Source organism: Schistocerca piceifrons, chromosome 10, assembly GCF_021461385.2.
Source record: "Schistocerca piceifrons isolate TAMUIC-IGC-003096 chromosome 10, iqSchPice1.1, whole genome shotgun sequence".
Classification (NCBI taxonomy): Eukaryota; Metazoa; Arthropoda; class Insecta; order Orthoptera; family Acrididae; genus Schistocerca; species Schistocerca piceifrons.
In genome coordinates this window covers 53,226,249-53,244,308 of record NC_060147.1, presented here as the reverse complement: position 1 = coordinate 53,244,308, position 18,060 = coordinate 53,226,249, and the positions used below count along the sequence as shown (strand labels likewise).

Sequence of the window (18,060 nt, the reverse complement as noted above, 5' to 3'; positions counted from 1 at the left end):
ATTCTGCATATTTGCAATGCCGACTTGGACCCATTCAACTTTAAGGTATACCTTGGGGATGTCTACCATTCTCTACAAGTCACAACGCCTTTACTGTAGTTTAATGTAGTGTGGAGGTCATTCCCCAAGTTTTGGCCTTCTGCAGGTTTGTCATTGTTGGGAACTTGATACTTCCATCAGCAATGTCCCATTTCATAACAGCTTAAGTGCTTTTAAAGTACCTGCAATCCCCTAAAAACCATTTTGTATGTAAAAAGGTAACACTTTTTCAGAACTTCCCTCTTTTCGTTTAACCAATAAAAACACAATCTGCCCAGCTGCAAGCATTCTGTTACTGAACACACCAGAATTCTGTAATATTCCTGAGTCCAGAGGACTGGTTACACAAGTCCTCTTATTTGATTCGGTGTTGGTACCTCCCAGCAGGCCACCCATTCCACTGGGACATGGAACAGAAAACTTCGAAGTATCCATCTCAGTCCCGAGAGCAGCTAAGGAAATAAAAGTCCACCTACACAGAGCCCCGCGAGCCTTGGTAAGCCTTATACACCTGTGATGCGGCAAGTTTTCCAGAGGTTGCCAGCTAACAATTGTTCCACCTCAACAGCTATGCATCTCATCATCACACAGCACACCTTGAGATTGAGTGGTTTTTATAGAGGCTTTTTGCATCCACATGATCTGGGCAAAGCCAAATTCCCAGTTCCCTGTGACACACAACATTCCACTGCCATACCACACAGTGGTCACTGAAGCCTGCCCAGAGCTTACAGTGACAGAGGACTGGCAGCACTTACCAATCCAAATCTCAAGAACACGGGGTCCCAAGGCCGTACAAAGCCCAGAATCACACTATTGTGGTTTGAGGAACATGATAGTGTGCTCACACTGATAATCTTGGTCACCAGATTTGCCTGAACTAAAACAAGTGGAACGCATCTGAGACATTGTCAGGTGCTAGCTCTGTATCCACAAAGCACCAGTGCATAATTTTGTGGAAATTGCATCTGGTGCCAAATACCTCTAAAAATTTACCGAAGATGTTTCGAACCCACACGACACAGAATCGCTGCCGCACTGAGTTCCAAAGGTGGACCAACGCACTATTAAGTACCTGGTCACAATATTTTGGCTCATCAATGTATGTCCTACTAAAGTAATATGCAGTTTTGAGTGTTGGGATATCTATACCCCACATCGGTCTAGTGCTACCGTGTAGCAAGAAGCTTATAGAACTTGGAAAAATACTCTCAATCACAAGCTGGATATGGAGAAGGCTGCGAGTGGTCAAGTAGGGCAGAGTTTATAGCTGACACAGAGCAGCTATTTCACAAATATGAAATCAAATCACCATCTTCTTCACTCTAAGAACCTCTTACATGGGTGATTGTTGTTGTGTCTAGGCAAGACAGCCTAGACACAATGCGAGGAAGCCGAAAGGCACGCGCTAAGCTAAAGCAGGATGGCGTGAGGACTGAAACAGGATACGTTATGAATGCTATAAGAAAAGTACGTAGCTTCTGGAATACTTAACTTTAATCCATCCTTTTGGTACATCTGGAGATTGTGGCGATACAAGTGAGACTCTTTAGATACATGCAATGTTACTAATGGCGCCTTGCTAGGTCGTAGCCATTGACTTAGCTGAAGGCTATTCTAACTATCTGCTCGGCAAAGGAGCGAGGCTTCGTCAGTGTAGTCGCTAGCTACGTCGTCCGTACAACTGGGGCGAGTGCTAGTCCGTATCTCGAGACCTGCCTTGTGGTGGCGCTCGGTCTGCGATCACACAGTGGTGACACGCGGGTCCGACATGTACTAATGGGCCGCGGCCGATTTAAAGCTACTACCTAGCAAGTGTGGTGTCTGGCGGTGACACCATAATTGTGTTTCCTTATCTATTAACAGAATACAGACATTGTTTTGAAACAATACTACAACACTCCTCAGAAATTTTGCTGGTTTGTATATTTGTAGTTAATGGGACTAATAAGCCCCAGAAAACATCATAGAATGTAAAAATCATTGGTGTGTGATATGTCAAAGGTCTCTTCACATTTAAGCTCAAAATTTATACGTGATAAAGCTTGTTTTTCATTGTCATGAGGAAAAAGTGTTACGATATTGGTTTGTTATATATTTCTGTATTTACCACTCTGAAAATGTTCCTCTACAAACATAAATCTCATTGTGACTACGAAGGCTTTCCCGGTGTAATAATTGATAATATTCTTCTCGGGTGTGCACCGGGATCATATCATCATCTTGACATAATATTTCAGCGGTCCATCTGGCCGCCATCTTCAGGTGAAAGTGCTGGTACACGATCCTGTCGGAACTCTCAGCGCAAGCGGCGGGCGGCCCCTATATAGGCTGCAGAAGGCCCACAATGCGTGCGCGAGAAGATGCCATAACTGCCCTCTAGCGCAAGTAAACATACAGCACCCCAGGGGTGGAAACAGGTGAAATCAAGATATTGCTATCAAAATTTAAAAATTAAAAATTATTCCGACAATTGAAAAACAGACCGTTGTTTTTTAATGTCTGATAACACCGGGTTCCAAGTCTTACTTAAAAGGTAACCCTTGTCTCTACTAATAAGATTATTAGATAATCGAATCTCTATGGATTCTTTTAAAACACAGTCCCAATTGTGAGATGCAGAGGCAACCATTTGTGTCTCGTCATACAGCATTCTATGTCCCTTGGTGAGACAGTGTTCTGTCACTGCAGATTTCTCAGGCTGAAGCAACCGTGTGTGCTGCTGGTGCTCAACACATCGGTCCTGAATGGTCCGGATTGTCTGATCAATATAAGCCTTACCACAGTGGCAAGGTATCATGTACACATCAGGCTTCCTCAAACCCAAGTCATCCTAAGCTCTTCTCGCTTATGCCATTTCAGACGGAGAAAGCTTGACACAAGAAGTGGACCATCTTAAAGTTGTGTTCAAGGAGAATGGCTATATGGATAAACAGATCCGTCGTGCTTTCCAGTTTGGACCTTCGCCTGAACCACCAGAAGATACCTGCAAATCGGTGGGTTTTCTACCTTTTGCTGGGAGCATGTCCTCGAAAATAGGAAGAATTCTTAAAAGATATATCAAAAGTATTTTTCGTCCGCCAGCCAAGATTAGAGTGCTTCTTGGCTCAGTTAAGAATGACTTGGGTTTGAGGAAGCCTGGTGTGTACGAGATCCCTTGCCACTTTGGGAAGGTTTATACTGGTCTGACAATCCGGACCATCCATGACCGATGTGTTGAGCACCAGCGGCACACATGGTTGCTGCTGCCTGAGAAATCTGCAGTGGTGGAGCACTGTCTTGTCAAGGGACATAGAATGCTGTATGATGAGACACAAATGGTAGCCCCTGCATCTCGCTATTGGGACTGTGTTTTAAAAGAATCCATAGAGATTCAATTATCTGATAATCTTATTAATAGAGACAAGGGTTACCTTTTAAGTAAGACTTGGAACCCGGTGTTATCACACATTAAAAAACAGCGGTCTGTGTTTCAATTGTCGGAATAATTTTTAATTTTTTAATTTTTAATTTTTGACAGCGATATATCGATTTCACCTGTTTCCACCACTGGGGTGCTGTATGTGTACTTGTGCTAGAGGGCAGTTATGACACCTTCTCGCACACGTGTTGTGGGCCTTCTGCGGCCTATATAGGGGCCGCCCGCCGCTTACGCTGAGATGTCAGTTTCGGCGAGATCGTGGACCAGCACTTTCACCTGAAGATGGCAGCCAGATGGACCGCTGATATATTGTGTCAAGATGACATTATGATCTGGGTGCACACCAGAGAAGAATATTATCATAAATTTCATTATCAATGAAGGAATACCTGCAGCTATCCACACTTTATAAATGAATGAATTATTTCACCATAGCTAGTTTCAGACCTGAGCCCACTGTCAGACGGAAGTAAGGATTTCTTGTACAAATTTCACAGTCTTGTTCTATCCAGTAACAGAATGTTCACGATTATCCGGTTTACAAATAGGTTTTACATTATACACAAAGCCTTTACCTTTTATTTACTCGAGGAAAAATTCTACTGTATACAGTATGGCATAGGAGTCAGTATTACTTGTATGTGATATGCTAAACCACGTGTTAGACTGAAGACAAGATGTTAGACATGTGTTTAAAGGTGATGTCAGACAGCTACTGATTTGATTGGCAGTCGCAAAGAACAATACAATAAAATAGAGGAACACTTCTACAGCTATGATTTTTGTTCTTAGCCGAGATTGTGATGGAAACCTACACATTTAATTTGGAAAAGTAGTGACTTGTCAAATAAAGGGATTTTTTACAGTAAAGCTCCTAAGCTAACTATGGCAGTAGATGTTATCCCCAAACAGTACGATATTACATTTGGATGAAATTTTTTGGGAACATTCAGTTTCTTAACTCTAGCTATTAATTCAGCTTTCAGTCAGGTTTTTCATGAATGTGGTTCATATTTGTATTTCTTCCAACAGCTGGCTGAAGTGGCCGTCCGGTTCTAGGCGCTGCAGTCTGTAACCGTGAGACCGCTATGGTCGCAGGTTCGAATCCTGCCTCGGGCATGGATGTGTGTGATGTCCTTAGGTTAGTTAGGTTTAACTAGTTCTAAGTTCTAGGGGGCTAATGACCTCAGAAGTTGAGTCCCATAGTGCTCAGAGCCATTTGAACCATTTCTTCCAACAAATTCTTTGTTTTCTCAGCAAAATGTAGTATTTCTAGATTTTCTTCCATGCTATTCTCTGTGTCTCCACGTTAGGCCAGGTGAGAATCAGAAGTTGATTCATCCAAGTTTCTTAGCCTAAGTTGTTCACGCCAAGGTCACATAAAAACAGAGATGTGGGAAGATCTGATACTGAAAATCGTATTTTGAGCTTTTATTTTTGAAACGTGAAAAAATGGTCAAATGTTTTGTGAAATGATTTGGCTAAAAGTAAGAAATGAAATAGATTAGAGAAACATTTGACATACCTCTGAATGATGTTCAAAGTCATGTAAAGCAAATCACGGTGGCGACTGAGAACTAAAAGTTCAAGGTTTAGTTTGGAACTGTAAAGAGTAGTACATGATATTGTCTGGTGAGTTATGTAGATCATGCAGTCTCATCTGCCGTACACAGTTTTGAGTAACATTCAAACACACAACAAATGTTTCTGTAATCTATTTTATATCTTACTCTTAGACAAATCATTTCATAAAACATATGACCACTGGTTTTCCTTTTTTTAATTACCCTGATCACTTTCAAACCACTCTTTTTTTCAGCTCAAGGTGGTCAATTTGATACCTTATTTGTCCATTTCCAACTCTTTGTTTGGCTATGAAAATTGTGACAAAAATCGACTGTGTAACTACTAGGGGGTCTTGCTTTGGTTCCACTCCAATGTTTGACCAATGAGTTTTAATCAAAAATAGACCAGGGGATTAAACCAATAAATCATGACTGGCTGTATTTACTCAAATCACAGTGGTGAATAATGTCAAGAATGGAGGAGCTAAGTATTAACACAGTTTCTTCACTCTGACCGACAGGACATAGAACTCACCGAGCTCTGCGAGTGCGAGGCAACCCCCGTGCCAAGCGCTGTGCAGCTCTCGTGGGCTGAACAGCTCCAGGACAGAGCAAAGGACCTCATCTGCGAGGTCCCTCGGAAGGCGGCCAGTTACACGTCCGATGCCCTTTGCTGCTGACCATCTGCACAGTAAAACTCTGAATCAGTAAACATTAATCACAGATAAGTTATGTGCTATTTTAAATGCTGCTTATTACAGGAAACAATAAAGTAGTAAACCGAATCTAAAGCCACCGTACATTGCGTGACGTAGGTACTTTGTATACCACTTTATTTTTTGACAGTTGTTCTTTGCACTATCCATTTGTGAATGTTAAGGAGAAGGGGGAAACAATGATTGTAGTCCCAGAGGTACACTCCACCACGTCTTGTCGAGAACAAGTGTATATGCCGCTTCCCTCTCCTTTCCTGTCCCAGTCAGAAACGGTTCGGGGGAGAACGATTATCTGTAGGCCTCCATGTGAACTCTAATCTCTCTGATTTTAACTTTGTGGTCTTTTCACAAGACACACATGGAAGGAAGCAATGTATCGGTTGTTTCTTTACAAATACATGTTCTTAAAATTTTAACAGTAACCACACTGTGATGCTCAATGCCTCTCTTTTAGTGTCTGCCACCAGAATTGGATAAGCATCTCCACTGTGCTTTCATGCTTGCTGCGTAAAGCTGTGATGACGTGTGCTGCTATTCTTTGGATCTTCTCTACTTCCTCTATCAATCCTCTCTGGCAGAGTTCCCAGACTAACATGCAATATTCAAGTATTCATGAAACTATGGTTTTGTAAGCTACACTGTACTGTTCATGCCACATATCTGCCTATATTTATTACCTTTTATTATTACATTTTAATAGATTCACATTGTTGTAAGCTAGCAAGAAGTTAGGATCATTAGAACTACCCATCTGACTAAATGACAGGTGGTCTCAGAGTGCGAGAACAATAGGACAGGTAGAAGCCATATCATGCTAGAACATATGGAAACAGTGGTGATTCACCTATGAGGTTTGGCACAAATAAGTGTATCTTTCATTACTTAAATTTACTGTTTATACACGTTAACATTCCCCACAGTGATAACTCGTTAACGATAATTTCAAGAAATCTTAATTCACACTTAGAAACTAGTTGAAAACTGCACTTAATGTTGATAATCATCAGTGGTCAGAATCAACCAACCACAATTGTGCCCTGAGCAGACAGGCGCCAAACAGCTAAGATAGTTCAATAAGTTTCCAAAGAGGCAACAAGCAAGACTGTGTGTGAAGTGCGATATTGCATATAAGGAGAACAGTTTGTTAAAAGCTGCCTTGGGAAATGCCCATGTGCAACCTCAGGTTATCCTTAAGACTGTGTCAAGTATTTTCCATGACTTTTTACAGTGCTCGAGAAATAATGATTACTATCTGGTAATTTTGCTGCGAACATTAATATTAGACTGGCTCTAGAAATCATTTTCTTGATTTTGCTGTGTTTATCAATAAAAATAAAACCAGGTGGCATCCCAATATTTCACAATTCTCTTTATAGTAACACTGAGATTTTGCCTTTCCGTTATACACCATTTATGCACGCATTTTAGAGTCTGCGGCCAGCAGAGAAGAAACCCCTCAGAGAGAAGACAATGAGTCATCTTTACAAGACAAGAGGTAAGCAAACTGCCTTCAGTTCTGCTATGAGAAATGGACGTAGATGTTAAATAGAGAATTTTCCACACATCTAGCACCTGGCATCTCTTGCTTTCCTTAAGGGAAAAGGCAGGCTGCTTTAATGTTTATCTGGCTTGCCTTTCTCCAGCCAGATGGTTACAATTTATTTTATTTATACACACTTTTTATCATCATCTGAATTACATACCAATACATTTATAGGGTTTCAATGTGGTTTTATATGAGTTGGAAAAAAAGAGAAAAAAATAATAATAAAATAAAAAATTATTTATCTTTATAGTTTTAATCAATCATAATGATGGTGACCAAAAAAAAAAAATCTAGGTGCACGGGCTCTTCTCTTCCTATCACAGAAGTATTTAGAAGCTGGGCTTTTATTGGAAAATTGTTGCTATTATAGATTCTATGTCTAGGTGTAAAGGTTCTTCTTTTCCGTTGGTACAGTATTTGGAACCTGAGTATTACACATTTTCTTAATCCTAATGTTTAGTTTACTGTTAGACGAGTTTTTTGCCAGTTTTTCTCTCATGAGGCCATTGTGAGACTGCATTGTGTCATCTCTGATCTCTGTTGTCTAGGTGGGTCAGTATTGCCTCTTGGTGTATCAGCTGGGTCATGGTAGGGGTATTCATTAGAAATGTTTTGTGCAAAACTCTCTCTCTCTCTCTCTCTCTCTCTCTCTCTCTCTCTCTCTCTCTCTGTGTGTGTGTGTGTGTGTGTGTGTGTGTGTGTGTGTGTGTGTGTGTGTCTGTCTGTGGGTTTTCGCGAGCATGCGTCTACACATGTGTAAAAACCTGGGTCACCTATTCATTAGTGGTTTGGTAGTTAGTAAGCATTTCGTCTGGTCTGTTGATGTGGTTTCCGTATCTTACCATCAGTTTTGTAAGTCTCATCTGAAGAGGAACTGTTCCGGTTATTGTGTAGACATCACTGTTTGGGGTGAGGGTTGGAAGTTTTGCCATACTTCTCGGCAATTTTCTCTCTGTGAAGTAAACTTTTTCTGTCACTTTTCTGGATAGGCCTCCTAGAGGAGCAGCAGTGCATTCGTAGATGAGTCTAATGAGGGTCCTGTATTGGCATATATAGCTGTCCTGGTGTAGCAGCCATACAGTAATCCTTCTATTTGTCTCATTAGGTTTTGACATTTTCTCATCTCGCTCAGCAAGTATTGGAGATGTGTCTTTAGGTTTAAGAGTTTCAACATAATGAGATACCTTGTATGTCATTAAATTGTAGAAGTTCGTTCAAGAGTCTGAGTTCTATGTCTGTGCATCTTTGTTGACTTTTTCGTTAAGTTACTGTGTTGGAATAACATGAATTGTATTTTTGTGGAGGTTAGGTCATACTCTCCATTTGGTCATCCAGTTTTTGTATTTGTCTAGGTACCTATTCGTTTTACACCATATGGTATTTCTGCAAAGTCTTGCACACCAGCAGGCAGTGTTATCTACACTACTGGCCATAAAAATTGCTTTCACCGAGAAGATGACGTGCTACAGACAAGAAATTTAACCTACAGGAAGAAGATGCTGTGATATGCAAATGATTAGCTTTTCAGTGCATTCACACAAAGTTGGCGCTGGTGGCGACACCTACAACGTGCTGATATGAGGAAAGTTTCCAACCGATTTCTCATACAAAAACAGCAGTTGATCGGCGTCGCCTGGCAAAACATTGTGATGCCTCGTGTAAGGAGGAGAAATGCGTACCATCACTTTTACGACTTTGATAAATGTCGGATTGTAGCCTATCGCGATTGCGGTTTATCGTATCACGAAACTGCTGCTCGCGTTGGACGAGATCCAATGACTGTTACCAGAATATGGAATCGGTGGGTTCAGGAGGGTAATACAGTACGCCATGCTGGATCCCAATGGCCTCGTATCACTAGCAGTTGAGATGACAGGCATCTTAACTGCATGGCTGTAATGGATCATGCAACCACGTCTCAATCCCTGAGTCAACAGATGGGGACGTTTGCAAAACAACAACCATCTGCACGAACAGTTCGACGATGTTTGCAGCAGCATGGACTATCAGCTTGGAGACCTAAGCTGCAGTTACCCTTGATGCTGCATCACAGACAGGAGTGCCTGCAATGGTGTAGTCAACGACGAACCTGGGTGCATGAATGGCAAAACGTCATTTTTTCAGATGAATCCAGGTTCTGTTTACAGCATCATGATGGTCGCATCCGTGTTTGGCAACATCACGCTGAAAGCACATTGCAAGCGTGTATTCGTCATCCTCATACTGGCGTACCACCCGGCGTGATAGTATGGGGTGCCATTGGTTACACGTCGTGGTCACATCTTGTTCACATTGACGGCACTTTGAACAGTGGTTGTTGCATTTCAGATGTGTTACGACCCGTGGCTCTACCCTTCATTTAATCCCTGCGAAACCCTACATTTCAGCAGGATAATGCATGACCGCATGTTGTAGGTCCTGTACAGGCCTTTCTGGATACAGAAAATGTTCGACTGCTGCCCTGGCCAGCACATTCTCCAGATTTCTCACCAATTGAAAACATCTGGTCAATGGTGGTTGAGCAACTAGCTCGTCACAATACGCCAGTCACTACTCTTGATGAACTGTGGTATCGTGTTGAAGCTGCATGGACAGCTGTACCTGGACACGCCATCCAAGCTCTGTTTGACTCAATGCCCAGGCGTATCAAGGCCGTTATTAGGGCCAGAGGTGGTTGTTTTGGGTACTGATTTCTCAGGATCTATGCACTCAAATTGCGTGAAAATGTAATCACATGTCAGTTCTAGTATAATATATTTGTCCAATGAATACCCGTTTATCATGTGCATTTCTTCTTGGTGTAGCAATTTTAATGTCCAGTAGTGTACATAAAGGGTTATTTTTTCATCCTGGTCAATAGTTGTCAGTATGTATTTGTTGCACAGTGCATACAGTAGCAGGAATGTTGTAGTTCCCTGTGGGATTCCTGCTTCTGGGGTGCTTCTGACCTGATATCCTTTACGAGTACAAAACATGTTTGTACTACTGTATTCTGATGATTTGTTATATTTTGGTCAGGAGTCCTTACATCACTAGTTCATAAATAATCCATCCCGCCACAATTAGTTGAATGCCTGCTCTACAGAAAGGAACAGGGCTTGTGTGCATTGGGGTCTGCTGAAGTTTTTCTTTGCATCACTGGTCAGTTTAATGAGTGGGTTACAGGTGGAATGGTTTTTCTGTAAGCCTGACTGTATGAGGGGCAGTATTTGTCTCTCTCTCTCTCTCTCTCTCTCTCTCTCTCTCTCTCTCTCTCTGTGTGTGTGTGTGTATGTATGGAGCTTTCAATCATTATTCATTCATAAGTTTTTCCAAATACATCTAGTAGTGATATAGGTCTATACGAGAGTGGACCAGCCCTTGGTTTGATGGGTTTAGGTATAATTAGTCTTACTTGTCACCCATCTCTCAGGTACTTTTTCTGCCATTATACAGTAGTTGTATATTAGCGTAGGATGGAGACTATGATAGAGAAGGTGGTTTTCTGGAGATGGATTCGTCTGATGTTTAGTCCTGGGGTTGCTTCAGTGATTTCTGTATCTGAGCCTGGCTTTGTCAGTTCTGTGCGTCATCCTCTTACTCTACCGTGGTGCTGTAAGTGTGTCAGGTAATTCAGCCTCTACTAGGCATCTGAAGGAGTCATTGAATTTGTTATCTGTTGGATATGAGTGGATGTTTTCTAAGACTTCTATAAATTCTTTGGCTCTGTTTTTGGCATCCATGGTGGCTTATTGTTTATTATTAACACTTTGAGTGACATGACCATAATACTGTGTTCTCTCTAATGTTATAAAGAATGCCGTACCCATAATATTAAGGGCACAACATCTCAGCGAGGACTGCCACGATTTTTATATTATTTGTATGACTCCTCGCTAGGATATCATGTCCATTATATGGGTATTTCTTTCTTTCTAATGTTGAAGACAGCGTAACATTATGGACACGGCACTCAAATTGTTAATGTATTGTTTCTGATCTGTTCTTGGCCAGAAAGTGTTTTAAATTTCTTCCACAATTTCCTGCCCTCTCTGCAGTTCTATTTTCTATAGGTGTCGTTCAATTCTTTTTGTTTGTGACTGTATATAAATAGCTTAGATTGTGAGTTGAAATGGTTCCATTGTTGTTTCATGTCGGGATTGTTTGTACATCTCATTTCTCAGTAGATTCGTGTTTTCTCTCATATTAGTGCTAGTACCTTTGCTGGGTTGGTAGGCCTCCAATAGTTTACTTTTTTCTTTGAAGTTGCCTCATCCATTGGCCTCTTGAGTTAGTTTTTTTTTTCATTGCGGGGTAACATGTTCTAGGTCATCATTATCTGCCAGACTTAGAGGGGTTGAGTTGACAATCCATCTTGTATTACATTTTGTTATTATGTCCATTGTGTCTTTGCATATAGCTGCATGGTGTGCTGTGTCAGCTGGGGGATGGATGAGTTTACTGCTGTGGTGGAGAACAGGAAGCAGAGATGGTCAATAGTCAACAGAGTATCCCAACTGTGGTTCAGTGAGGGTGTCTGTCAGGTATGGACTATGGAGAACAGTGTCAGAGGTTGACATGCCCATGTGGACTATGAAAGTCAGCTGACTTAATGGGAGTCTAACTATGGGATTAATGGTGAGGATGTTGAAGAGTGCTCAGGTATTGCTGTCGGTCATTGTGTCTCTAAGGTGTGTTTAGGGATCGTTAGGTGTTGCAGGAAGTCATGAAGAACTGCTTGTTGTGGCAGGTTGTATAAACAAGCAACTGTTAGTTTGCATTGTAGTGCCCTCATCAGTACCCGAACAGCCTCTGTGCCTTGGACATGTTTGGAGAGCACGACTTCAATTGTGGGGGCATTTATGTCAGTGAAGATTGTCACACCTCGCAGCCATCTGGGTGGTTTACGAAGTAGCAGTCGTACCTATTAAACTTGCATATTCTTTGGTCTGTTAGCTATGTTTCAGCAACCCTGAGGATGTAGATGTTTGTTTGTTTCTAACTGTGCATCAATGAAGTCTTTTTGTTTGTCAATTCATTAGCACTGATGAACATGTAGTCTGTCGTTTGTCTTTCGATTAATGCCACCCTGCCCTACCATCATAAAGACTAAAAGGCCTTTGTTTTTCTGAGATGGCTCCACTTACTTGTTTCAGTGACTGTCACGTGGATACGTTTGTTCCTTTGTGTTACTTATAAATACTTCCCTAGAAGCTGCTTCATTGCTTGTGTTACTGCTATTTTGATTTTGTGTTTCCTGTCTCAACACACATTCAGGAAAATACATGACTGCTTATGTTGTGAGTTTTTCTGTTGAGTGGGGCAGGGGGTAGGCTCAGCTACTGTCTTGCTGAGACCTAAGTGTATATGTTAAGGGTTTCTTTGGGGTGGTTGTTGCATTTATAGAACAGCACTGAGTGTTTGCCCTGGCAGTTGGCACATTTGGTTTTCTCAATGGGTGCGTTTCACTTGGAATTTACATCTGTTTATAACTGGACATAATGCTAGACGTAATACCAAAATGTAATACAAGACGGATTATAGACACCACCTAGAATATGTAACCACACAATGAGAAAACACAGTCAGAGAGCCACTAGATGAGGCCATTCCAAAGAAAACAGTAAATCATTGGAGGCCTACCATTCCAGCAAAGGCAATAGCACTAATATTAGAGAAAAATGAATCCATCGAGAAATAAGACATACACACAATCGTGACCTGAAACGACAATGGAACCACTCCAACTCACAGGCTAAGCTACTCACATTATCAGTTATACATTTCATTTGTTTATGATGAGGATCAGCTGCCAATCCCAGCACCTTGCTTTAATCCTACACATTTTGCTTTAGATTAATAGTGTTGTGGCTTCTCTGCATACAATGGCATTATTCATAAACATCCTTGTGGAGCTTCGAGCATTAACATTTTTGTTACTTTTTAAGTCAGGTCAGACAAAAGGTATCATAATTGGATGTGATCTCTGGAATTTACGATGTAATTCATTAAAGTGCAACAGTACATTCCCTTCCATAACAACTTGCTAAGCCGTGAAAATAAGTAGCTTTCTATTTACATGACCTCAGGCTGAAAACATAATTTATAAAAAAAAATATTGTAAAAATGTTGAAATATGACATAATTGAGAAACACATAAGTGCAGATAGCTTTAACAGATAGTTGTACTTGCCATGTATCAACTCTACATGTTACTTTCGTCTTATCAACAGTAGTAAGAAAGATTTGGAAAGTCACCCCGGCGAAATGTGGAATATTAAACTGTTCTGTATTTTAATTTTGTTGGTCTATCAAGATCCAATCATCTACTTTTTTCCATAATATTTCTTTATTTTTCATACACTGATGAGACAAAAGTTATGACTTGCCTAATAGTGTGTCGATTCAGTTTGAAAAGTAATACAGCAGCAAGTCTGCATTGCATGGCTCTGACAAGTCCTTAGTATGTTTCATAAGGCGTGTAACACCACATCTCCACGCATAGGTCACACAATTCCCATAGGGTATGAGCCAGTCATTTGTGGGTGCAAAGCTAATGCCGAATAGTGCACCACATGTAATCGATAAGGTTCAGGGTAGGCAAATTTAGTGGCAAAAACATCAACTACAGCGAGGGAAATATGATTGTCTATGTGCCTCTGACCGATCCCTAATTTCTCTTATCACCATGGTCATCATCATCATCATCATCATCATCATCATCATCTTGGACAGTTTCCAGTCTCTGGCTAGGCGTGTTTGGAACATAGGCCTCTCCATCATCTACTGTCTTGCCACCATATCTCTGTCTTCACCTTGGCTTGGTCTTCTCCTTTCTTCTGGACTCATTCCTAGACTCCTTTCAGCCATCTGTCTCTCGGCCTTCGTCTTGGTCTCTTTCCTTTCAGTTTCATCTCGTGTATCCTCCTTGGTATCCTCTTCTCCTCCATTCATTTAACATGCACATACCATCTCTGCCTTTATTTCTTCATCTCCTTCTGTAATGGTTCCACCTTAATTAACTATCTGATCCTCTCATTTCTTAAGCTATCGATCTTTGTCATTCCAATACTGTTCCTCAAGAATTTCATCTCACTAGCTTGTACTTTGCTTTTCTCTCTTCCTTTCATAACCCAGGTTTCGGATTCATATGTCAGGATCGGGACATAGTATGACCAGTATCTTACCTTTTTACTGATTTGGGGTACATCCTTGCTCCATAACAGGCTTCTGACACTCTTCCAAAATGCTTCTGCTTTTCTCCCCCACTCCTTTATTTCTCTGTCATTTTTTCCATCTTTCTGTATCAGGCTTCCTAGCTACTTGAAACTCTTCATTCTCCTCAATTGTTCCCCACCAATTGTTATTCCAGTTGTTCGTCTCTGCTTCGTTCTTGTTGTGATAATCATCTCACTCTTACTTATACCTTCTTTATACTAAATTTCACCCATATTCTCGTACTGTTCATTCCATATGTCCAAATGCTCTTGTACTTCCTCCTCTTTATCCTCCAAATCATCATATCATCTTCAAACACCATAGCTTTCATCTTTCCTTCACCAATTACTTGTGCTACTGTACTCATTATATCATCCATCACTACAATGTAGAGAAAGTGCACTTCCCTGCCTCAAGCCATTCTTCTATTCAATCCAAGTTGATCTCTCTCCTCCAACTTTCACACAGCTCACACTTCCATGGTACATTTCCCTTGTCCTCCACATAATGTGTTTTGCTACTCCTCTGTTCTCTTTCCACACTTTGCTTCTACATTCACTTTCATACGCTTTTTCAATGTCCAGCAAGGTCATTAGTAGATCTATTCCATATTCATGGTACTGTTCCTGCAGTTGTCTTACAGCAAAAATTAGACCCACCGTGGATCTCCCTGTTCTGATTGCCATGGTCTTTATGTGAAATGTAAGTTGGTGGCAGCAGACATGCTCTGCAGTCAGCTTCAAATTTTTCAACAGTGTTCCAAAAAGAATGTTGCCTTCCCTCCTGCAATGTTCTTTGAGTTCCTGAAGCATCTCTGTAATACTTGTGCGTTGATCAAAACTACTGGTAACAAAACTAGCAGCCCACTTCTAAATTGCTTCAATATCATCCTTTAAATCTGACCTGGTTGGGACCCTGAACACTCGAGCAGTATGCAAGCAAGGGTTGCACTAATGTTCTACACATGATCCCATTTACAGATGAAGCAGCCTTTCCTAAAACTCTCCCAATAAGCCAAAGTCAACCATTCACCTTCCCCTCTACAATCCTTACATGCTCTTTCCATTTCATTTCACACTGCTTTGTAACGTTACACACAAATATTTAAATGATGTGACCGTGTAAGGCAGGACACTACTAATGATATATTTGAACATTACAGGATTGTTCTTCCTACTCGTCTGCAGCAAATTACATTTTTCTAAATTTAGAGATAGCTGCCATTCATCACACCAACTAGAAATTTTGTCCAAAGCCCTCTCATATCCTCCTACACTCAATGACTACACCTTCCCGTACAACATCCACAACCAGTCACAGATTGTTGCTCAGCCTGTCTGTCAGATCATTTATGCATACAGAAAATGACAGTGGTCCTGTCACAGATACCTGGGGCACTACTCACAATACTCTAGTCTCAGATGAACACTTACTGTCGAGGACAACATACTGGGTTCTATTATGTAAGAAGTCTTCAAGGTACTCACAAATCTTTTGTACCTTCACGAACAGTCTGCATAGGGGCACCGTGTCAAACGTTTCTGCACTGCACGGATGACAGCTTACCTGGACACGACCTTCGACCTGGGTTAACAAGAAATTTCATTCTTCAGATGAGGCAACACATTTCCACTAATCCACAGTCCAATCTCGATGGTCCTGTGCCTACAACAATTGTAACTGATGACGTCATTGAGCAAATGCAGGAACATGTAGGGGTTGTCTGCTGCAGAAAACAACATTCAACAGTGCATGCTGAACAGAGTGCACAACAACTCTTGAGCCTGCACCACCACTGTATTCCGTCATCAGATCCCTCACAGTTTGCCACCAATCCTGCTTTACAGATTGTGTAAGCTTCCGAACATCAGATCTGAATGGGGTGTGAACTTTCAACAACTTGTCAGCCACTTTCAATAGAGGCTCACGACAGTAGCACACAAACTGCCAACCAGCTCTTCCATTTCCAAGTTCCTTGTTCCAAGGTCCCAGGCCTTAGCAATCTGTCCTGCTCAAAACTGCTTACAGCCCATATCGTCACTCTAACGATCCCCCATTTATCTCTGCCCCACTCTATTTTCCGTACATCATATACCTGCAACGTCACCAAGTGGCATTCAGTCTCTCAGCAGGCAGCAGTCATAATGTTCTACCTTGTCAGAAGATGTCAGGAGTTAACACAGTGTGTAAGATTGAAAGTCAAAAGTCTAACATCTGCTTTTCATTCGCAGAGCTCTATCCCTTACGCTACCTAATTGTGCCTCACAGAACAACTGAGCTTGCCACATGGTTCTCCACATTTAAACTTGCTGCAATACTCACAGCACTGGCACTGTAAAGAAGACTTTCAGAGAGGTGGCTGACAAGAGTAGTGGAATCAATAAATATTGGATGGTACTGACTGGTATTAACTGATTTTTAATTGTAGAAAACATTCAGCACTGTTATCTGAATCTTCTGTTGGTTCTTGGTAGAACAGCATTACAATAACTGGCGCTTTTCATTTATTATTCAGCACTGTGTTTAGTATGTTGGTTTCTGCAAAAACAGAAGTGAGGCAGTCAGTTAACAGTTGCTGAAATGATTTGTGTAATTGAGACTGAAATCATCTCATTTATTTACACATTAGAACCCCAGGGTGACAAGTTCTTTGAGAGATGGAATTTTTGCAGCCACTGTCATCTCACCAATGCAAGTTTTTAGAACTGAGAGTGTACGTGTTTTTGAGTAACCAGTACAGAGGTTCAGAAAATCTTAAATGAAATAAAACAATGGAAAGTCCAAGTTGGAATATCAAACACCTGGTCAACAATGAGACCTTAATGATCTGAACTTAGGGCCAAGACAACACCCTATCCACCTTCCTTCACAACCTCAAGACCGTCTCCCGCATCCAATTCACCTGATCCTCCTTACGCCAGCATGTCATCATCCTGGATGTCGACCTCCTCTCTGATCACTCTGTCCACACATCTGTCCTCATTAATCTCACCAACAATACCTGCACTTCAACAGCTGTCATTCCTGCATCACCAAAAAATCTGTACCATACAGCCCGAACAGCCAGGGACGGCATATCTGCAGTGATAAGAACTCCCTCCCCCAGCATAATGAAGGTCTCACAAAGGACTTCACAGACAGGCATTAGCTCCCAAACCTTGTCCACAATTCAATTTCTACTGACATATCACCACACATCCCTTATCCAACCATCACCTAACCAAACCAGTTACAAAGGAGCACACCCTTCAGTAGTCAATACCATCCTGAAATGGAACAACTGAACAACATTCTTTGCAAGGGTTTTGACTATCTATCATCATTCCCTGAAATGAGTGATATCCTACACTAGATGTCTGCTGTGGTAACTGCACAGTCACTGCAGCGGATTGCTAACTGGAGGGGTCCAGGTTAGATCGGTGATTGGGTCAGATATTTTCTCCAGTTGGGGACTGAGTGTTGTGTTGTCCTCACATTCGTATCATCAATACTGATATTCCACTGCTGAGATTGCTGTAATGACATGTCCTGAAAGCAAATTTTAAAAATTAATAATAACAATCCCAACCAGGCTCC

At 41.3% G+C, this 18,060-nt stretch overlaps 1 protein-coding gene across 1 annotated transcript in view; it reads right to left on the bottom strand.

The window, feature by feature from the left end:
- LOC124718966 (tubulin-specific chaperone D) overlaps window positions 1–18,060 on the bottom strand; it is a 189,516-nt gene that overhangs the window by 122,092 nt on the left and 49,364 nt on the right. The window contains exon 6 of the mRNA XM_047244636.1: window positions 5,561–5,709. Coding sequence (XP_047100592.1) covers window positions 5,561–5,709 — 149 coding nt within the window. The remainder of the gene's footprint in view (window positions 1–5,560; window positions 5,710–18,060) is intronic.